Below are 22,861 nucleotides of genomic sequence, written 5' to 3'. Positions count from 1 at the left end.
CTGCGCTGATAATGTACCAAGTACTTATGATGAGTAGCGATATTGAATATTTGATCGCCAACAGATTTACCAAGCTGTCATTCAAACAGTATATATACAAATTTAGGGAAAACAGCCTAAATTGGATATAGGCTACAGCAGTCGGCTTAATTAAAGGGTGCAACAGGCAGCTCCCTTTTAACACAGACTTATATAGAAGGGTAGGGGGAGGCCGGGGGAGAGCTGAGCTCTCGTGCCTCCGTTGGTAAAGAAAAATTGGCCAATCACCATCGAGTGTTCACTTTCAGCGCTGAGGAGTGTTGAGAAAAGAAACCACGTAGAGGAGGCTAGCCTCCCTTCTGATATCAACCAAGCGACTAAAAGCAACCAAAAAGCCATTTTAAAGTGGTTAAGCAAATAATAATAATAATAATCGGCAGGGATCCCAGACCAATACAATTAGTGTGCCTCCTCTATTTTAAAACCCACGAGCCGCCACTGATTGTGTTTCATCTGTGCACTGAGGCACAAGTAATTTATTGTGAAAGGAAAAAAGAGCCACAAGCTTCCCTGGTTGCAGCAACCTTAATTACTGATATCTTGTGCCAGTTTCCCAGGAAGTGATGATTTTTTTCTTCAACACATGGGATGGAAATGGTACTTTATTTGCAAATGTTTTATGCAATATTCTAATTTTATGCACAAGTAGGGAAACATAAAACAAAACATTTGTGCACAAGTAAAGGAAACATAGCTACTGCTAATGTAAAAATAATGAACATGGCCTCTGTTATGTGAAATTTGAATTATCCTACCTGAATAAACAACGACCGTAAAAATAGCAAATTCTCTTGTTATTCTGAAAAACCTGATCCATGATTTAAGGTTGCCTGTAGACAGAAAGAGTTGAAAACATCAAATTAATATTTTGTAAAGCACTAATGCACTGCCATGGAACTGTATTATTTGTTAGTTATTTCCTGATTGACTAAATTATGGAGAACAGCATTTTTTTACTCGCAAAGTGAAACACCGAAGCATGGCTGTGCATCACCCTGCAGAAGCCAAATACCTCAGATACTGTATAACTAGGTTCCCTTTCAGTCGGTCACTCTCGACGTCACATCGGTGACCGACGAATTGGGATCTTGCTTAGAGAGATCCACTTCGAGTGTAAAAAAAAGAACCAATCCACATTGGCCTGCGATGATTGCATCCAGCTGCCGCTGATCATAGCGTGAGCATTAAAAGGCAACCGGTGTAATGCACACCAGCTTTTCGCTTCGGAGCTGAGCGATAACATCGTTCTGCTCCTACCAATATCTTTGTTTGTGACGACGAGTTCAACGCGCTCTAGGGAGCTTTTTGTGTTGCATACCAGCTTTTCTCTTTGGAGCCGAGCGACAACATCGTTCTGCTCCAACCAGTGTCTTCAAGTGTATACGAGTTCAACGCGCTCTTGGAAGCTTTCTGTGTTGGCGGACGGCGCTTCAGCGGTGGTCGTTCCTGTGTCGAGTGGGTTGCGCACTTCAGGCTGCACTACCCCCTGCCGTGCTGCAAGCGGCCATTTCCCCAGTGCATCTCAGCACCTAAAAGACCATTTCCCTGAAAGAGCCTATTTCTCTAAAAGAGCTTACATGGGTGCGTCTTTGTAAAGACGACAGATCGTCTTTTTAAAGATGCCGTTCACCCGTGCGTTTCTGGATGCGGTCACGGTCATTAATGCCTTATGTGTCTGGGCATTAAACACGCTGAGGTGGCGTTCGTGGATGGAAACGTGCTGGGCCCTCTTCAAAGAGCGTACCAGCGGTATCCTTCGGAGCTCTCTGGAGAGGAAGATTTGGCTGCGCTGCTGCCCTCCGGGATGGTGGCAATGCCTGAATCGGATCCAGAGATGTTGGCTATGCTTTCCCGGGCCACCGAGAAAACCTCCACCGTGTCCTGAGCCCTTGAGGTTGGACGATTGGTTTCTCGAGGTGGCTCCCCGTCGCTCCCCTCCTGGGCCTGTAGGCATTTGTCTGGTCTGACCGGCGGTGCTTATATGGCTTGTGGAGAAGCTGCCTCCGCCTTACACACTATGGAGTTACTGCAGGTTCATCAGGCCAAGGCACTGAAGGACCTGCACAAGGGTGGTCACGTTACGGAAGTTCTGAAAGAGCTCCGAACCGCTACTGACCTCACGCTCCGAGCGACGAAGGTCACCACAAGATCTCTGGGTCGTGTGATGTCCACACTTGTGGTCCAGGAGCGCCATCTCTGGCTGTGTCTGGCCGACATGAGGGATGCCGACAAAGTACGGTTCCTCAATGCCCCTGTGTCCCAGACCGGCCTCTTAGGCGATGCGGTCGAGAGCTTTGCCCAGCAGTTCTCAGCTGCACAGAAGCAGACTGAGGCGATTCGTCACATCCTGCCCCGGCGGGCAGCTGCTGCCTCCACCCGTCCGCTGGTCACAGCGCCCCAGCCTGCTCGTCGCCGAGGGCGGCCCCCTGCGTCAATCCCCGCTCCCGTGCCGCATCCGCAGCAGCCTCGAGCAAGTGGCGCTGTGGAGCTGGGCATAGGCAAGCCGCCCCGCCCATCCAGGCCCCCGTCAAACCTGGGGGTGAGCGGAAGAGCAAGAGGCCCCGGGACGGGCGACCCAGAGAGAGAGGGAACTGCTCTTTGGGGGATGGCGAATGTACCTCTCCCTCCCCCGGAGGAGGGCCGGGTGGAAAATTTGGTTTCCAAAAATCTCGACGAGAGAGCGGTTTTCTGTCTCTGGATCCCAAGAGGGCACGGAGAGTCGCGGACGGACCAACACCAGACCACACTCATCCTCCTCTCTCGCCAGCAGGCAGCAGCGGGCGGTTCGAGAGCGTCATCAAAGGCCCATGCACCCTCTGCCAAACCGTGGAACCAGGTAAGTGTTTCATCGCACACTCAGACCCCTCTTCGGTCCGCCCACGAGCCGCCCGAGTTGGGTCCCTGCGTTCCACCTCGCTGCCCCACTGCGGGTAAGGTGGTGGTTCTGCTGGTCCCGCTTGCACGGTATCTGGGAGCCTGGCTAGAGCTATCCAGCCCGTCTCGCTGGCTTCTGAGGACCATCAGCCTCGGCTATTCGGTTCAGTTCGCTCGGCGTCCCCCCAAGTTCAGTGGCATCTGCTTCACGGCAGACGGGGTTTTACAGCCCCTACTTCATTGTACCGAAGAAAGGCGGTGGGTTACGACCAATCTTGGACCCTTCACCGGTTACCGTTCAAGATTTTGACGCAGAAACACATCTTCGGGTGCATCCGGCCCTGAGATTGGTTTGCAGCGATCGACCTGAATGATGCGTACTTTCATGTGTCAATCCTTGCGCGCCACAGACCATTTCTGCGGTTCGCGTTCGAAGGACGTGCATATCAGTACAAGGTCCTGCCCTACGGGCTGTCCCTGTCTCCCTGTGTCGGGAGACAGGGAGGGGGCTCTTGTTCCCCTCAGAGAGCAGGGTGTTCGCATCCTCAACTATCTCGACGATTGGCTTATACTAGCACAGTCTTGGGATCAGTTGTGCGAGCACAGGGACCTGGTGCTCCTGCACCTCAGCCAGTTGGGTCTTCGGGTCAACTGGGAAAAGAGCAAACTCTCCCCAACGCAGAGGATCTCTTTTCTTGGTATGGAGTTGGATTCAGTTGAACAGACAGCACGCCTCACAGAGGAACGTGCGCGTTCGGTGCTGAACTGCTTGAATTCATTCAAGGGCAGGACAGTTGTCCCACTGAAACAATTTCAGAGGCTCCTGGTGCATATGGCAGCTGCAGCGGCAGTTACACCGCTGGGTTTGCTTCATATGATATTTGTAGAGCTGCAAGCTGGGCAACCCCCAACACGTTTGCTAGATTATATAGCTTTCGTGTGGAGCCGGTATCCTCCTGTGTTCTCACCTCAAACGGGTAGAGGCACTGAGAGGCCCTGGTTTAGTGTCGGCTTGCTAAAACTGCTCCAGAGCGTCCGTACTGTAGACCGTGTCGAGCTCCTCCATCCCCCCGGCAGCCAGACATGGCGGAACGTCCGTCGCCAGGCCCTCACTCGATGAATCTGTGAGAACCGTTAGAGAGCTAGGATCTCATATGTGTAAAGTCCACGGTATAGCCTCAGAGCCTGTGTTTCCCCGGCAGACTTCTTTCATTTCCAAGAGGGTTATAATCACATCTAATCTTCCATATGCACCTAAACGGTTGTTCATATGTGTAAGTGCTTCCGAAAACCTCCTTCGGGAAGGATGGGGCTTCCGCAACGTTCCTGTTCCGAGTGGTACAGGTACGTTTTCCCAGTGTTATCCAATCTCACTGAGTGGGTAATGCTACAACAACAGTGACTGGTGTTCTTGTTGCGAGCCCCGGCCTACACCAAAAAGGGGTGCAGGAGGCTCGCACAGGACACTGGAAGGGGCAGCATCCATGGTGCTTTGGTAGGGATCCCAATTCGTCAGTCACCGACGTGACGTTGAGAGTGACTGACTGAAAGGGAGCATCTTGGTTACGTATGTAACCCTCGTTCCCTGAAGGAGGGAACGGAGATGTCACATCCCGTCGCCACGGCTGCTGTACCACCGCTGAACGGCCGGGTCACCTCTGTTCCCTCCTTCAGGGAACGAGGGTTACATACGTAACCGAGACGTTTCTTAGGCGTGCAGTAAAAAAATAAAACCATGTATTTTCAATACCCATCAACATACTCATGGCATTCATGGCATTACTATGTAGTCAGCATTTAAGCAGTGTAAAGTTGTGGGTAGGTCAAAGATTATGTCACTACAAAATCTACAATTTTCCTGACACATTCAACATTGTTGCCCGTAACTGCCAGTAACCGTAACAGATGCTTCAGTAACTGACATTTTAATGTATTTAAATGCAATAGAATTAATCACTAACAATATTGTAATGCAATGTCTTACTATACAAAATGCATTTACTGAGCTTCTTAAAAATAAAAAAATAAAAACTTTAAATCTTAATGTACCTTGAAGATACTTTAAATAGCGCAAAGCCCAAATCAACATTTCAGGTCTCAGAATATAAAGGGCACAGCAGGTGACAGTCTCATGCAGAGATCCTGGAACAGAATATTTAATTATGGACTTCAGATAATAAATGACAAAAAAACTGTGTTATGTGGAAGTGTTGAAGAGTCCCACCATTATAGAAAATACACACCAACATGTGAATCAGGGATAAGAAAAATCTGTACAACATTACAAGACGAGGAACAAAATCTACCACATTATTAAGATTATATTAATATTATTTTAAAATTTACAAATATAACTAAGAACACTAAACTACTGCACTCACCTTCAGTAAAGCCCCAAAGCATGAAGGCAAAGAACATACAGATGTTTGGATAAAAGACCAGAGAAACCTGAAGATTCCAGATTATGCTGCTGGTGACTGGAGAGAAGAAGCAGAATAATCACAGTTAAATTAATAAAACACTTACAGTGAAATATACAGAGTTAAATCACAAAAAAATAAGATTTATTCTCTTTCAAACAAACCAGTGTTTTTTGATCTGTAGTAGTTCAGAGAGCAGAGCAGAAGCACAGCTCCAGATGTAGCAGCAAAACAGAAAAATAACACAGCTATGTGCCAAGAAGAGAAACCTGTGAAACACAAACATCAGGTATAACTTCACTGAATCAACTTGGTATATTAAGTCATAGTTTCTTATAGAGAAATAATTAGGAGGTTTGCAATTAAGACAATTCATTCTTTAAATAGATTCCTACAACTATTATATTTTGGCAGCAGCTACTTACATTAATTGTTAAAAGTTATTTGCTCTTTACGTTTTAATCTTTCTAAATAGAAACTTTTTTAACTATAAGAAAAAAACAGCATCTCGTTCACACCAACTGCAAGTAAATAATGATAGACACTGCTCACTGTCCATGTCAAAAGCAGTATGTTCATATTATTTGAACGGTGGGCGGAGCTAATAAAAATTGCCATTGCCAACAAGGTTGTTCATTTAAATTTAGTGGAAATAGACATAGTTTAATGTTTGTTTTGTTTGTCGACTCACCCATTTGCTCCAGTTCTGCAGTTGCATTGGCTGAAAGTCCTCCAGCAAACACTAAACACATGTAAACTCCTTTATCCTCAGTTCTGACACTCTTCAGTCTGAGAGAGAAGTTTCCTTTGGGGATTTCAGCAGTGAAGAACTCAACTCTGTCTCTGTATTGTTCATCTGATGAATCTGGTAAAGTCTCATTGTTTTGGTAGAGCAGAACCAGAATATTTCCATCTGTTTTCCTCCATAAAACCTTTTCAATGTGTTCAGGTTTGATGTGAGAGTCTACAGAGCAGCTCAGAGTGACGTCCTCACCATCATATGCAGAAACAGACCGATCTGATCCTGATACTATCAAACACTCTGAGAGAATAAAAATGGTTTAAATTCCAATACATAAAATACATCCAACGTAATTTATATTTTCAGCAGAATTCAGATGGCTCTCACTCACCATGTTTTATTTGAACCTCAGTCTCACCAGAATCCTGCTGACTGTAAACTCTACATGTGTATCGTCCCTCATCTTCAGCTCTCAGATTGTCCAGACGGAGGGAGAAGTTTCCATGTTGAATCTGATCAGTAAAGAAATAAGCTCTATCATAATAATCCTGCTGCTGGGCCTCTGGTCGACTCTCACCATCTTGATACAGATGAACCAGAGCCTCTGAGTCTGTTCTTCTCCATTCCCCCTCCAGATCCTCCATTAGTAATAGTTCATCCACATAACAGAGCAAAACCACTGAAGATCCCAGAGGAGCAACCAGAGGGCCAGCGGGACCATGCACAATGAACCCTATCAAAAAATAGACAAATTGATTAATGCGTTTATTAAAAAAAAATTTAATAAATGAAGCAAATATATTTTCGCATAATAACGTAAAGTGAAAATACTCACCGTCAGCGACCATCATAAGTATTGACATAAAAATGCAGGTAAGAATGTCCATCATGTATTAAAATTAGACGAAACTAACATAAGATCATAAATTATCATGAAAACGAGAGCATGGGAAGACACGCCTAAAGAAACACTTTCACTTTCACTTTTTTGAATTACGCGCGTCAAAACTTGATTCGTTGAACTGATAAGAACAAGCGCTGAAAATACCGTTGAAATATCACATTCTGTTGGCTTTCTTGTTGATTCTTCTGAGGATGAAACCTCAGAATTGAGGTTTCTATTTGTTCAACTTTAATTGTGTTTAGCAAATAGAAACTGGGAAAGCTCCTCGTCTTGTTTATGTTCTGCATTTGGTTAAGCTCTTAAATTTAGACGTCGATATTTTACAAACATAAAGGCCTATAAACCCTTTTTGTAACCTTGGCATGCCAAATGTTTTGTTTATTAATCATAAGAGCAGCTGGATAAGGAAAGTCAAATATGAAATTATTACAACACATGAGAAGCATAAAACGTCTCAGGTTACTTATGTAACCATGGTTCCCTGAGTAGAGAACGAGACACTGCGTCCTCTAGGGGTCGCTATGGGGAACGCCTCGCTGTGACCCGTGTCTGAAGCATACATTAAAAAAACACCAACTCGTTGGCCGGCGACAGCCATGACGTCACTACCGTTGCAACTATAGTATAAATGTGTGCCGGGAGCACACATCATTCACTTCTTCGTCTGAAGCTTGCGTCCGCAGCATGGCAAGAAACCTAGAGGACGCAGTGTCTCGTTCCCTCCTCAGGGAACCATGGTTACATAAGTAACCTGAGACGTTCCCTTTCATGGGAACTTCGAACTGCGTCCTCTAGGGGTCGCTATGGGGAACACCTCGTCGTGACCCGTGTCTGAAGCAAAAATTGAAAAAACACCAACTCGTTGGCCGGCGACAGCCATGACATCACTACCGGTGCGACTATAGTATAAATAGGCGACGGGAGCTACACATCATTCACTTCTTCGTCTGAAGCTTACTTTTTCCTTGGAAATGCACGCTTCAAACAGAACAGTCAATGAAGACGAAGAAGAGAATGATGTGTGCTCCCGGCGCCTATTTATACTATAGTCACAACGGTAGTGACGTCATGGCTGTCGCTGGCCAACGAGTTGGTGTTTTTTCAATGTATGCTTCCAACACGGGTCATGACGAGGAGTTCCCCATAGCGACCCCTAGAGGACGCAGTTCAAAGTTCCCATGAAAGGGAACTGCACCACCGCGAAAATGGGCGGCTTTCTATGCTTTAGCCTATTGATTATTTACTTAGTGAAGAATAAACTTTAACAGATTAGCATTGTGTTTTACTAAAATATCAGACTTTTTTTTCAAAGTTACTTTTAAAAGTGATTACTGTTACTATACGAGTTATTCATCACAATATCTTAGTTAATATTAATGAAATGTTTTTAAAATTATAGATGAAATAATACACAGCATTACGAGTATATTTGAACGTTGTGTAAATGTCAATGATTGTTTTGTTTTTGTTTTTATAAAATAAATAAATCGTCTCAGGTTACTTATGTAACCATGGTTCCCTGAGTAGGGAACGAGACACTGCGTCCTCTAGGGGTCGCTATGGGGAACGCCTCGTCGTGACCCGTGTTTGAAGCATACATTGAAAAAACGGGTCACGACGAGGCATTCCCCATAGCGACCCCTAGAGGACGCAGTTCGAAGTTCCCATGAAAGGGAACTACGACGCTGGGGGGGCTGCACAAACAAATAGACATATCTATGAGTACAAAGACCAGAAAATTCACGGACTATTCATTCTTTTTAGTGTAAATAACTATTATTTAGACACTGAGCAAGAACGGTGTATAATACAATAAATGTAAAGATACAAGATTTTCATTTTAAAACAAATATTTAGTCATATGTATTCTGATAAAAGCTGCCCTGTCCAGCGACACCAGCTCTCCTTGACCCTCTGATAAGGTAAAAACAAAAAGAACTCAACCAACTGCAATAGACGTTAGTCTAACCAAAGCTCTATGACTATAAATACAGTGGGGTCCAAAAGCTTTTCCAAAATTGTACTAATTAACTCATGTTGATTATACTTTTGTTATAACATTGTTTGAACTTTGCTGCAATTAAAAAATATATATTTTCACTCGTGGTCCCACTTCTTTTGGACCCCACAGTATATTTGGATCTTTCATAGCACTGATCATCTGCTTTTCATTAACAGCAAGTTCATCAACATGATGATGCAAGATGGCAACAAAATCCTTGCTAGAGGAATCATGACACAGGTTTCAATCAAATCTCATTATATACACACTGGCGGTCAAAAGCAGGCCCGTTTCTCGGCATAGGCAAGCTAGGCGGTCACCTAGGGTGCCACCAGCAGTAGGGGGCGACAATGAGCGCATGTACTGGCACTACATTTTAGCAGGGCCGTGATAATAGCTGTGTCTCATTTCGAAGGCTGCATACGTCATCGAGGCTGTCTCATTTCAGAAAAGCAAGAAGGACACTCCGAATGCGACCTTCGAATGCGACCTTCTTTCACAGGAATTCGGAAGTTGCATGAGGTGTATCCTTCGCTGCTACAGATAACCCACAATTCTTTGCGTCGCCGTAAACAACCATTGTTTATTTGAAGAAAAAAAAAATGGCGGTGCCGGCAGATGTAATGTTTCACACAAGCGAAGATGTGGTGTTTAAATGTAAGTATTTTCAAGTTTTTCTTTTAAGTTGTATTACCTCAGTTGGTAGATGTGGTAAACAGGATTACAAGTGTTTAGTGATTTTTAAATGTTGAGAGTAGTACTTTACTAGCAAGGCGAGAAATTATTAATTAGTTTAACCCTCTGGTATTGTACATTTAACTAGCGTGAGAGCACAACAACGCTATAAATGTGTTGGCATAGCAACGTGATACTTCCTGTTTCCTTTTCCGCCCATCCTACGAAGGCCGTCTTGTTTAATTCTGGGTTGAGGACACTCCGTATACACATCCTTCAGAGGATGCGGCATCCAGAGGACGCAGCCTCCTAAATGAGACACAGCTATAGAGTGGCACGGCCAACCTGAAATATGATTGCCACCCCCACTGGGTCCCCCAACATCATTGGGCATCATTGGCCATGCAAAAAAAAGTGGCCTAAGTTCAAAGGCCAATTTAAAATATTGGTACAGTAAAAAGTGCACAAAATGAGTAATTTGTTAAGGCAGTATTTGTGGCAGTCGAGAAATCATGCTGCATAATTGGTCCAAAAGGTGCGTGTTTTTGCGCCAGTGCATTGTTAAAGGATCAGTGTGTAATATTCGCATATAAACTTTAACAGCTAATTAAAAAATATTGGTATAGTAAAATTTGCTAATTCACAAGATCAATACATCCTTTATTAAACCGCTTTGTTGAATTTAACGCATCCTTACGGAAGTGTTGAAATGCTGAATTAATTCATTCACTTCTAACAGCGCTTAATGGGAGCAGAGTCGTACACATAGAGGGCAGAGTGTTGCGTCTATTAAAGGGGAAGTTCACGCGTCAAAGAGTAACAAAGGAATAAGTAGCTGGAGTCTGATTACTTTTATTTGACTGATCAAGCTTTTTTGTGTAGTTTGGGGTAACAAAGGGTTTTATAGGTTTGACTGAAATAATAATGAGAAAAACAGACACATTAAATCAACAAAACAACTAAACAAAAACAGATAAAGACAAAGTAGTCATTGATAATATCTAAATTATCAATATCTGCCATCATACATTAACTTCAATAGCCAAAAATATAAAGTTTCACACTTATTTTGAAAGTATACAGTTCTCTGTATACTTTCATTTCTTTCAAAATGGTGCATCTGTGACGTCACACATAATAAATGCACATGACTGACAAAGACAGAATGCAATTCTTATTCGGATTCCAAGAAGATCCCACATGTGTCGTCGTCAGAGGCGGACTTAACCATTAGGCAAAGGTAGGCGACCGCCTTGGGCCCCCAAAAGCCAAGGGCCCCCTAAAATGCTTTTTATATGCTAGATGTGCGTTCAGTGTGGACGCACAAGTGGTTGCTGTGGTGTTCATTACCACGACAACCGTCTGTGCGTCCGCGTTGAACGTGCTTCTTAGCAAAAGTAGGGCGATGTAGAAAATGGGGACGGAATCCCGGAATATATTCATAAAAACGGAATTTACTGTGTAACGCGGAATGAACGGCGCAAACCCGCGTTTTGTTTGCTAGGTTGCTATTTAAGCACACGCAACGCTCGAACATGTACATGAAAAATCTAAAAGATTAGACACAACTATGGGACACGATCGTGCAGCAGCGAGCAACAGTGAAAGGAACCTCAAGGTTGTAAATGTGTGAAATTGTATAGGGCCCCATTCCTGTATTTTGCCTGGGGCCCCCAAATCACTAAATCGAGCATTGTAAACAGTAAGACTATCAATTGCAAATAGTGCGCTATGCGTCATTTAAAAAATGTTTGCTTGACATGTTTTACAAAATAAATGTCAATTCTTTTTAGCCATTGTCATGAATGTTTCTGGGGTGCGTTTCCCGAAAGCAGCTTTCGTTGTTACCAATATTCAACAGAACTTGTGACCATGGTTAGCTAATGCTTTTGGGAAACACTCCCCAGATCTGTAACTTTTCAAAAATGTTTGATGGACCTGCTCAACAATCGTTCTTGACCTTAATAAGTTACAAGTTAAAATAAGAACAATAGCACTTTTTGCTCTTGTTGAGACCACAGGTGACTCACCCCGTGACAAATGTGAGGGGAGCCAACCATCTCTAGTGAAGCCAGCTAGTGAGCTGTTTCAACTGAAAGAAACTTGCCCTGATTGATCTTAAAATATGTCAGTGCCCTTGTTTTGTCTCAAAATACACACCAGTAATGTTTTTTACAAGGCATGTTTATAAAAAAATACTTAAGTGTCCTAATTGAACTATGGCCTAATTCTGGCTTAGTTTAAGCCCTGTCTGTGAAATCATGCCACAATGTTTATATTTATAGCGAATCTCTCAAAAATTATGTTTGGGTCTTGTTTCATACCACAAGAATAAAAATAAAATAACCTTAAAACATTTTGTATGCGTGTGCTCATTTTCATGTCAATTAACCTCCATCATTCTGTTACTCACCCAGTTGTCTGTTTACAGTTCACAGTGATGTCCTCACCCACACACTGCAGATATGGACTGAGTTGGTCCTGATAAATGCTTTGAAAGACAGTAAGGAAAATATTAGCACAAAATTTCAGGTACTTTAATGAAAAAAAAATTCTGCCAGACCTAATGTGGCTTTTACTCACCAACACTTTTAAATGCAACCATCTCATCCTGATGAATCTTCAGCACTGTTGTCCAACATGCCCAATGGTGGCCTCTTCTTTATATCATGAATATGTTTAAGGATGTTTGGAGGCACCAAATGTTTCTACTACTGAAAGTGTTTTTGCACTGGAGCCCATAGATTACATTATTGAGAGTAATAAATTTGAACCTTATTTTATATTTTTATGGAATCACATGAAGACAAGAGCTGACCTGAACTCTATACAGCTGGTCTCGGATCAGCCAACACACTGTAAAAACCCTACATCTGCACTCCATCAGTGCATGAACTGAACTTTACTGAACTTCAGTTCTGTTTGTGGCTTTAAACACTTTAAACTCCTGTGCAACCATGATGATATGGTTATCCGTCTTTATTCGCTTAATCTCCTGAATTAAACAGTGTAAATAATGCTTTGTGTCACACAATTAAACATCTTGCATATAATTACAGCCATTTACAAAAACAAAAAATGACTTTTGAAAAGAGCTCACAGTAGAAACCCATTTGGATTACAATGAAGAACAACACTGAGGTGTGTTTGATCACTGTCTGGACTGAATGCAACAAATCAAATTTAGTTTATACTTACATGGTTCAAAACCTTTGTAATATCTATAAATGCCCATATGCAGATATAAACTGATCTGATCTTGATATGCTCTCCATGAACAAGCAGTGTGAAAAATTGCAAGTTAAGTCAAAGTATTCTTCTGAAAGTTTTAAAATGGTTCAGAAATTACTCCACACTTATCAACAAGTTTTATTTAAACCACAGTTTCACCACAAAGGTTCGGGTCGGAGGACAGTGGTGAAGAGGTCCATCAAGTGTTTTTGCACCGGGGCTCATAAGATAACGTCATGCATATATATATTACTGTGGTATATATTACTGTATATATATATATATATATACACACATACACACATATACAGTATATGATGATTATATCTCATGATCTTGGAGACTTCAATAGAAAACACTCTCAACATTTATTATTATTGAACTGCACATACACACACATAAACCATAGCAATTAAGACACTTTACAAACTGCTTGTTCGTTTTAAATGTTACATACATATTTTTGCATAGATTTTGGCACAGATCTGTTTAACTTCAGCAATATTAGCTGAAAATATGTGAGCTTCATACCACTGAAGCAATAGCCTCATAAACATTTACAAAACACAAGTTCAACTCCTTCATATTTAACTAAATACTCAAAGATGAATGAACACTTTTTTAATAACACACCACATTTACATAAAAGCTGTACCTCAATCTGTTTATGAAAAAAATAATTACTTCTTGTTCATAATAACTATTAGAATAAACTTAATACTGTTACAAAAATACAGCATGTTTTACTTTTGAAATGATGTGGCAACCAATACAAAATTATTTGCTCTCCATTAGTGCATGAACTGAACTTCAGTTCTGTTTGTGTCTCTAAATGGGCTAATAATATGAGACAAGCAGCAGCTATTGATAAAGAAAATTTATAATTCAAACACAGCAAACACTTTAAACTCCTGTGCAACCATGATGATATGGTTATCTGTCGTTTTTCGCTTAATCTCCTGAATTAAACAGTGTAAATAACGTTTTGTGCCACACAGTTAAACATCTTGCATATAATTACAGCCATTTACAAAAACAAAAAATGACTTTTGAAAAAAGCTCTTAGTAGAAACCCGTTTGGATTACAATGAAGAACAACACTGAGGTGTGTTTGATCACTGTCAGGACTGGTGAGAGTTTGAACAAACACTCATTGGATAAAGAGTCTTTTTCTATCATTGCTTTTCATGTTTGTGTTTCCACTGAATCAAGCTGAGTTTCCTCTCTCTCGTCACTCCTACCAGCCTCCAGATCTTGATTCAGTAGAGCATTCATTTCATGTAATTATGCTGTTTTTTCCTTTGGTCCACTGGCTGGAGTTTCATCAGACCCTTTCTGGGTTTGGGACAAGACATATCTTAAAAAAGCCATTCAAAAGTAGATGTGTAAAAATACGTTTTATATAAATATCTATAATTTCTGCTGCTTTTGACATCACAGATCAGGACAGTCTCCAGTGAAAGTTTGAGCTGCATCACAGATCACATTCTGTCTAGTAGGTAATACTTCTCGTTTGACACTTAATTGTGACTACTAAAAAGTATGTTCTATATAGTATGAATATGTGTAGTATGAATAAAATTTGGACACACTACATCCATGCCAGTCACTGTCATTCACAAATCCTTTCCTGTGGCCTCATGGGATAGTAAAGTGTCCTCTGAATATGCACTTCAGGATCTTGAAATAGAATGTCATCCAGGTATATTTTGCATACTGTTTTTTGCCTACTATATAGTACAGATAGACATATTTGGACGCAGCATGTGTGTTCTTGTGGCGTCATCAGCCAATCAGTGTTATCATGGAGTCACTTCACTTTGGTTCCAGAGTGTATTTTCTATATTTTCTATTCATATTACTCATATATTTATTCTACTTCTATATTTTTTTTATAATTATTTTCTATTTTTCTATATAGGAACTTAAAATGCATCAATTAACAGGTTTTTATTGTAGCATCCTTTTATATTAAAATAACAAACAACTTTATATCACCATCAAAACATGAACAACATTTTCAAGTTTAATAACTAAAAATTATCCTTATATTACAGGTCGATTTATTAAATATGATTTACATTAAATACAATACGAACTTGATATGATTGTAGACGTTTTTAGCCCTGTTGTTTGGAGAGAGGGAAGGAAAAGAGATTATTGAAAACAGCATGTTTTACTTTTGAAATCATTTGGCAACCAATACAAAATTATCCATTTGTTATCTGTAACAGAATATCACTAGACTCTCTGCTTTACAACTTAGTTTTCAGTCTCAGTTTGTTGTTTTTTACTCAAGAGGAACTCTTTTGCAGACAGACAGAGCAGTCAGAGTACAGGATAAAACTGAGGTGTGTTTGATCACTGTCTGGACTGAATGCAACAAATCAAATTTAGTTTATACTTACATGGTTCAAAACCTTTGTAATATCTATAAATGCCCATATGCAGATATAAACTGATCTGATCTTGATATGCTCTCCATGAACAAGCAGTGTGAAAAATTGCAAGTTAAGTCAAAGTATTCTTCTGAAAGTTTTAAAATGGTTCAGAAATTACTCCACACTTATCAACAAGTTTTATTTAAACCACAGTTTCACCACAAAGGTTCGGGTCGGAGGACAGTGGTGAAGAGGTCCATCAAGTGTTTTTGCACCGGGGCTCATAAGATAACGTCATGCATATATATATTACTGTGGTATATATTACTGTATATATATATATATATATACACACATACACACATATACAGTATATGATGATTATATCTCATGATCTTGGAGACTTCAATAGAAAACACTCTCAACATTTATTATTATTGAACTGCACATACACACACATAAACCATAGCAATTAAGACACTTTACAAACTGCTTGTTCGTTTTAAATGTTACATACATATTTTTGCATAGATTTTGGCACAGATCTGTTTAACTTCAGCAATATTAGCTGAAAATATGTGAGCTTCATACCACTGAAGCAATAGCCTCATAAACATTTACAAAACACAAGTTCAACTCCTTCATATTTAACTAAATACTCAAAGATGAATGAACACTTTTTTAATAACACACCACATTTACATAAAAGCTGTACCTCAATCTGTTTATGAAAAAAATAATTACTTCTTGTTCATAATAACTATTAGAATAAACTTAATACTGTTACAAAAATACAGCATGTTTTACTTTTGAAATGATGTGGCAACCAATACAAAATTATTAAGCTATTTGTAACAGAATATCACTAGACTCTCTGCTTTACAATTTAGTTTTCAGTCTCAGTTTGTTGGTTTTTACTGCAGAGGAACTCTTTTGCAGACAGACAGAGCAGTCAGAGTACAGGATAAATGTGAAAGACTGTTTCTCATGTCTTTGTCTGTGAAACATCAGGATCAGCTGCAGACAGATTCTCCATTTCACGATTCTCTGGTGTATTCTGTGTTTAAAACAAGACGTTGTTTGGTACAAATCAGTACTCCACGCTAAGATGTCAAAGCTTATATTGCAGATCAGCTGATACATCATATATAATTATTATATTACCCTGAGTTGACCTCTTTGACGTGAGTTCCTTTGATTGTGTGTAGATCTGTATTTGAAAACAGAATTACAGATTAAACATGGATACATACACAGTTGAATGTACTGCATACATACACATACAGTACATACTGTGTTGAATAAAAATCTGAACTTACCCAGCTGTAACAATCCTCACTATGTGACAGGAGACATTAGAGAGAAAGTTGTTTCAAATGTTAATAATCGATTGAATCAAATTATTGAATCAAATCAGAATCGTAGCAAATAAATCAGATTCTGTAAGTATTTTGAACAGATTCGATGGCTTTTGACCAATTTTTGACCAAATGTTCCTAAAAACCTCACGCATACAAATCATACTAATGTTCCTGAGTTTGAGTCACTATTTGTAAAGTTCACTGCTGGGAAATTTGATAGATTTTAATCTTTCTCTGTGTCACTATACTGACACGTTTGCCTTTATTATCACAGAGCAAAAGTAAACAAAGATAAAAAATAAAGATACTTACAGAAAGCATGCATTTGTAAAATCAGCCAATACAAGACAAAAACACTTTCAGAAGGGAAGACAATGACTCTCATATCCTTCATGACACGCTCACCATTTCCTAGGAATTAAAAGAATAACGAAGAAGAGAAAGAAGCACAGGACATTTGAAAGCAAAATGGTAAAGCAATTTTTAGCATTTGTAAAATGTAACCCTGCTGTGCCCTGTTAATTTTTAGCATGGTTTTTGCATTATATAAAATGGTGTGATGTTAAAAGATTTCTATAATATCTATAAACAGCTATACACACATACACAAATGCATATATACAAATATGGAAATACAAACATATAATTATTTGCAGAAATTATAGATATTCACTCACGTGCTTTCAGGATCAGTTCTGTTGTCAGTGTAACAGAGTTCAACAAAACAAGTCCAACTGCTCCAAACATGTACATGATTACATTACAGACATCCACTAACACACACACACACACACACACACACACACACAAAACAAACAAACAATCAAACAGTGTGTTTTATTTAGCAGTCAATAATTAGCAGAATTTAGCAGTCAATAATTACACGTATTTGATCCTTGTTGGCTCGACTCAGTCTGTCGTTGTTGTTGTTGTCGTCGTCTCTGGACTCTTATACGTTTTGCCCCTGTTAAAACAAAACTCAAATCTGATTTGAAAGTCAAATGGATGAGCAGAGAATATGGATTTAGTAATAAAAAATACAGTGACATGTTTCTTTATTGAATAAATGACTGAAAATGGCTAAATTAGAAAAGACCAACCTTTAAAAAAAAAAACATGAATAACTCAAGAAGGCCTAGTAAAGTGAGATAATATTGTACCGAGTGTTGGACAGTAACTGGTTATGTAATCTAGATTACGAAATAAAAAGATTATGATGTAATTAGATTATATTACAATTTTAAAATACTCATAATGAGACTACAGTTACTTTTTTAATGCTTTTATGATTGCATATGCACACAATGGCAGCAGATTCTCCATTATTTATTGATTCTCCTTAATTATTGTTATCTCTTTTGAATCTTCCTTTCTAAAACAGTCTATTGCTTTTATGTATGTTCAAAAAGTTTTCCAGTTTAATGGAATTGCACACACTAGCCACTAGTCAGGTGATTATAATTACACAGAAAATGTAGAGGCCACACAGCATTGGACCACTGGATTTACAGAAATCATTGCACTTTTAAGGTGATATATGGCAAAAAGATTACTGTGCGCTACAAACTCTGTATAAACTATACATTTCCTAACGATTGCAAAAGACTACACATCTAATTTAAAAAATGTTTAGAGAGAAATGTTTGTGAAAAAAAAGGAAAAAAAAGGTAAGCTTGTTTTCTCAACATGCAATGATCTAAACTTCAAGAAGCACAGCAAAGCGTCTGAATACTTATGTCAATGTAACATTTCATTTTTTTTTCTTTTTAATACATTTCCTAAATTAATCACAAATATCTTTTTTCTTTGTCATTATGAGGTATAGAGTGTAGATTGATGGGGAAAAAAATTAAGTATTGTAGTATAAGCCTGCTACATAAAATGTGGGGAAAAGTAAGGGGTCTGAATACTTTCGGACATCACAGTTCAGTCTCACATTTATTGCAAAACTCACCCTCATACTCATGACCAATAAAGTGACCATTAAGAAATTAAAATAATGTGCAGTTCAGGAAGCGCAAAGTATAATGAGTATATCTGCTTTATATGACTTAATTTCCCTTAATATTAACTAAACTAACTAACAATATAACTAATGAGTTATACATTTTACTTACAAACAGCATTGTTTTATTTGTTTTTAATTTGCATATTTTAGACACAGTTATCTCATTTCTACATCTTCGTACCATATTGTCATGCTCTTTTATAATTATAGTATGGAGTAATAAAAGACAATGCAAGTCACAAGCATTGTAAGTCAGTGATAGATTATACCTTTCAACATACGTTTCAGCACACAGTTTTCAACGAACACTGTTATCTTCAGAACTTCAAGAAATAAAATGACACAGGTCCATTCCAAGATAACTAATGAGTTATACAATTTACTTACAAACAGCATTGTTTTATTTGTTTTTAATTTGCATATTTTAGACATATCACAGTTATCTAATTTCTACATCTTAGTACCAAATTGCCAAGCTCTTTTATAATTATAGTATGGAGTAATAAAAGACAATGCAAGTCACAAGCATTGTAAGTCAGTGATAGATAATACCTTCCAACATACGTTTCAGCCCACAGTTTCCAACGAACACTGTTATCTTCAGAACTTCAATAAATAAAATGACACAGGTCCATTCCAAGTACTCTGCAAATTAAAAAAAGGCACTTTTCATGTCTTACAATGTCTTGACATGTCTTGACACTTGTCAATGTCTTACAAAACAAAATTTTGTATGTATTCTAAGTTTAGCTATTATATGGCTGTCACTTATCACTAAGTTAAATATGATCCTGTTGGATCTAGGAAATGTAAAATACATTAATCACAGTCCCAGGCCAAGATCTCCAAGCTAAACCTTACAAGAAATATCTGTCCTGACAAATTTGAGCTATCCCACAACAAATCTACTTTAAAAAAATCATTAAAATAAAGACAGCATACCTTTCTCCCTTTCCAATATGACTAGATGAGCATAAATCACTATGATGATATCCAGGACTGTTATTGTTATTATCCACAATATTGTTATCCATCTGCGGCGAAGAACTGTGAATGAAAAGATGACCATCTGCTTTAGCTTTCACAAGTCACATACAAGAACTGAACTCAGATCTGACACAGATCAATTTAGAAAAGTCAACATGAAATCAAAATTGAACCTATATAATGTTCTTAATGCATGTAGTTGATTTTACTGTGAACAATTCACTTTTCACAATACAATCAACAACCAATGGATAAAATCAAGTCTTGCCCAATATTATTATTATTTTATTTATTTATTTTTTTTGGTTTGATAGTAGTCTCACTCAGACAAATGTCACAATATGGTAGTAAAGTGAACAGCAGGAGATTCAGTTTCATGCTGACTTTAAATCTCTTTAAATAAACATCATGCATTAAGCAGGATGTATTTCTAATTATATACAGTAATATTCAAAATCATCACAAAGTTATACATACATGATTATTATAGGATTTACTCTTTCCAAACCTATACAAACACAATAACGATCAGAATGTACTTCAAAATGTACTTACATTTAAATCTTGCTTGCAGAAGAGTTAAAAGTGGTATACAGCACAGCAACAGTGATGGAACAAATAGCACAATAAAAAACACTAACATAAGAAAATAACAGTCCATTAGTTTCCCATTCAAACAAAACAGTCAATAATGTGTCATTAAAACACATCATATGATTGCTCTGAATGTTTAAATGTTGAAATCACTGAAATAAGAGTCTCAAAGGTGTTTTTCTTGTGGAGCTCTTATTGTCTTAATTTAGTCTGCATATTTATGTCAACATATCAATCTACAAGTACAGTAGTTGTACATCAAGGTAAAATTGGCTGAACTACAAACAACTAGACTTTTATCACAGAAAAAAAAAAAAATCAGTTTATCAGTTTAATAAATTATGAAGGGATCAATATTCAGGCATTACCTGGAGAGGAAAGTCCAAATGAGGAGACCATCTGGAGCAATTGGGAAAAAGACAACAACGGCATACAAAGTGCGGAGAGCCGCATGATTTTATCCACCATTTCTGTTCTCATGACACTGGAAAGTCTCATCACTGTGGACATGACAAATGTCCAGTCAGGGCTAAGAACTACAACTTTCTTGACACATACAATATTGTTGCCAAGAACATATTCAGAAAATAAACTTGAGTTTGTGGTTTGAAAAAAAAAAACAATAATAAATAATTGTGCTTCAGTATTTGACCCTTTACTGTATTTAACTGCAATAGAATTAATCACTAACAATATTGCAATGCTAAGCCTTAATATGTTGCCAACAATATGCATTTACTGATCTCATAAATAATTGTGCTTCAGTATTTGACCCTTTATTGTATTTAACTGCAATAGAATTAATCACTAACAATATTGTAATGCTAAGCCTTAATATGTTGCCAACCATATGCATTTACTGATCTCCTTAAAAAAATAAATAAACTTTAAATCCTAATATACCTTGAAGATACTTCAAATAGCGCAAAGCCCAAATCATCATAACAGGCCTCAGAATATAAAGAGCACAGCAGGGGACAGTCTCATGCAGAGATCCTGGAACAGAATATTTAATTATGGACTTTAGATGACAAATGACAACAAATGTGTGATAAAAAATGAGAAAGTGTTGAAAAGTCCCACTATTACATAATATACACAAACACTACACACCAACATGTGAGTCAGGGATGAGAAAAATCTGTACAACATTATGAACAGAAGACAAACAAAATCTACCATATTATTAAGATTATATTAATATTATTTTACATATTTACAAATATAACTAAGAACACTAAACTACTGCACTCACCTTCAGTAAAGCCCCAAAGCATGAAGGCAAAGAACATACAGATGTTTGGATAAAAGACCAGAGAAACCTGAAGATTCCAGATTATGCTGCTGGTGACTGGAGAGAAGATGCAGAATAATCACAGTTAAATTAATAAAACACTTACAGTGAAATATACAGAGTTAAATCACAAAAAAATAAGAACAATTCCCTTCCAAGCACAGGCCTACCAGTGTTTTTTGATCTGCAGTAGATCAAACAGCAGAGCAGAAGCACAGCTCCAGATCCAGCAGCAAAACAGATGTCCATGTCAAAAGCAGTATGTTCATATTATTTGAACGGTGGGCGGAGCTAATAAAAATTGCCATTGCCAACAAGGTTGTTCATTTAAATTTAGTGGAAATAGACATAGTTTAATGTTTGTTTTGTTTGTCGACTCACCCATTTGCTCCAGTTCTGCAGTTGCATTGGCTGAAAGTCCTCCAGCAAACACTAAACACATGTAAACTCCTTTATCCTCAGTTCTGACACTCTTCAGTCTGAGAGAGAAGTTTCCTTTGGGGATTTCAGCAGTGAAGAACTCAACTCTGTCTCTGTATTGTTCGTCTGCTGCCTCTGATAAAGTCTCATTGTTTTGGTAGAGCAGAACTAGAATATCTCCATCTGTCCTTATCCATGAAACCTCTTCAATGTGTTCAGGTTTGATGTGAGAGTCTACAGAGCAGTTCAGAGTGACGTCCTCACCATCATATGCAGAAACAGACCGATCTGATCCTGATACTAGCAAACGCTCTGAGAGAATAAAAATGGGTTAAATTCCAATACATAAAATACATCCAATGTAATTTATATTTTCAGCAGAATTCAGGTGACTCTCACTCACCATGTTTTATCTGAACCACAGTCTCACCAGAATCCTGCTGACTGTAAACTCTACATGTGTATCGTCCCTCATCTTCAGCTGTCAGATTGTCCAGACGGAGGGAGAAGTTTCCATGTTGAATCTGATCAGTAAAGAAATGAGCTCTATCATGATAATCCTGCTGCCGGGACTCTGGTCGACTCTCACCATCTTGATACAGATGAACCAGAGTCTCTGAGTCTGTTCTTCTCCATTCCACCTCCAGATCCTCCATTAGTAAGAGTTCATCAACATAACAGAGCAAAACCACTGAAGATCCCAGAGGAGCAACCAGAGGGCCAGCGGGACCGTGCACAATGAAGCCTATCAAAAAACAGACAAATTGATTAATGCGTTAAAATAAATAAATAAATAATAAGCGTTAAAAAAGGAAATCTCGAAGGGTATTTTCGCGGATAAACGTAAAGTGAAAATACTTACCATCAGCGACAATCATAAGTATTGACATAAAAATACATGTAATGTCCATCATGTATTAAAATTAGAC

At 38.8% G+C, this 22,861-nt stretch overlaps 1 protein-coding gene and 1 long non-coding RNA gene across 2 annotated transcripts in view; both read right to left on the bottom strand.

The window, feature by feature from the left end:
* Positions 1-22,861, bottom strand: part of LOC107716256 (uncharacterized) — a 90,134-nt gene that overhangs the window by 47,048 nt on the left and 20,225 nt on the right. Inside the window, exons 5-13 of the mRNA XM_016522636.1 lie at positions 22,378-22,677; positions 12,066-12,077; positions 9,346-9,378; positions 6,467-6,808; positions 6,025-6,375; positions 5,498-5,602; positions 5,295-5,390; positions 4,963-5,055; positions 795-869 (exon numbers count right to left, since the gene is read on the bottom strand). Coding sequence (XP_016378122.1) covers positions 795-869; positions 4,963-5,055; positions 5,295-5,390; positions 5,498-5,602; positions 6,025-6,375; positions 6,467-6,808; positions 9,346-9,378; positions 12,066-12,077; positions 22,378-22,677 — 1,407 coding nt within the window. The remainder of the gene's footprint in view (positions 1-794; positions 870-4,962; positions 5,056-5,294; positions 5,391-5,497; positions 5,603-6,024; positions 6,376-6,466; positions 6,809-9,345; positions 9,379-12,065; positions 12,078-22,377; positions 22,678-22,861) is intronic.
* Positions 21,093-21,753, bottom strand: LOC107716272 (uncharacterized). Its single transcript, XR_001637186.1, has 3 exons — positions 21,683-21,753; positions 21,474-21,569; positions 21,093-21,214 (listed from the first exon to the last, which is right to left on the bottom strand). It is a non-coding gene; the product is annotated as an uncharacterized LOC107716272 (long non-coding RNA).

Source organism: Sinocyclocheilus rhinocerous, unplaced genomic scaffold (genome assembly GCF_001515625.1).
Source record: "Sinocyclocheilus rhinocerous isolate Xijiao unplaced genomic scaffold, SAMN03320098_v1.1 scaffold960, whole genome shotgun sequence".
Lineage (NCBI taxonomy): Eukaryota > Metazoa > Chordata > Actinopteri > Cypriniformes > Cyprinidae > Sinocyclocheilus > Sinocyclocheilus rhinocerous.
The sequence above is the reverse complement of the archived record's forward strand: the minus strand, read 5'-3'. Positions and strand labels throughout refer to the sequence as shown.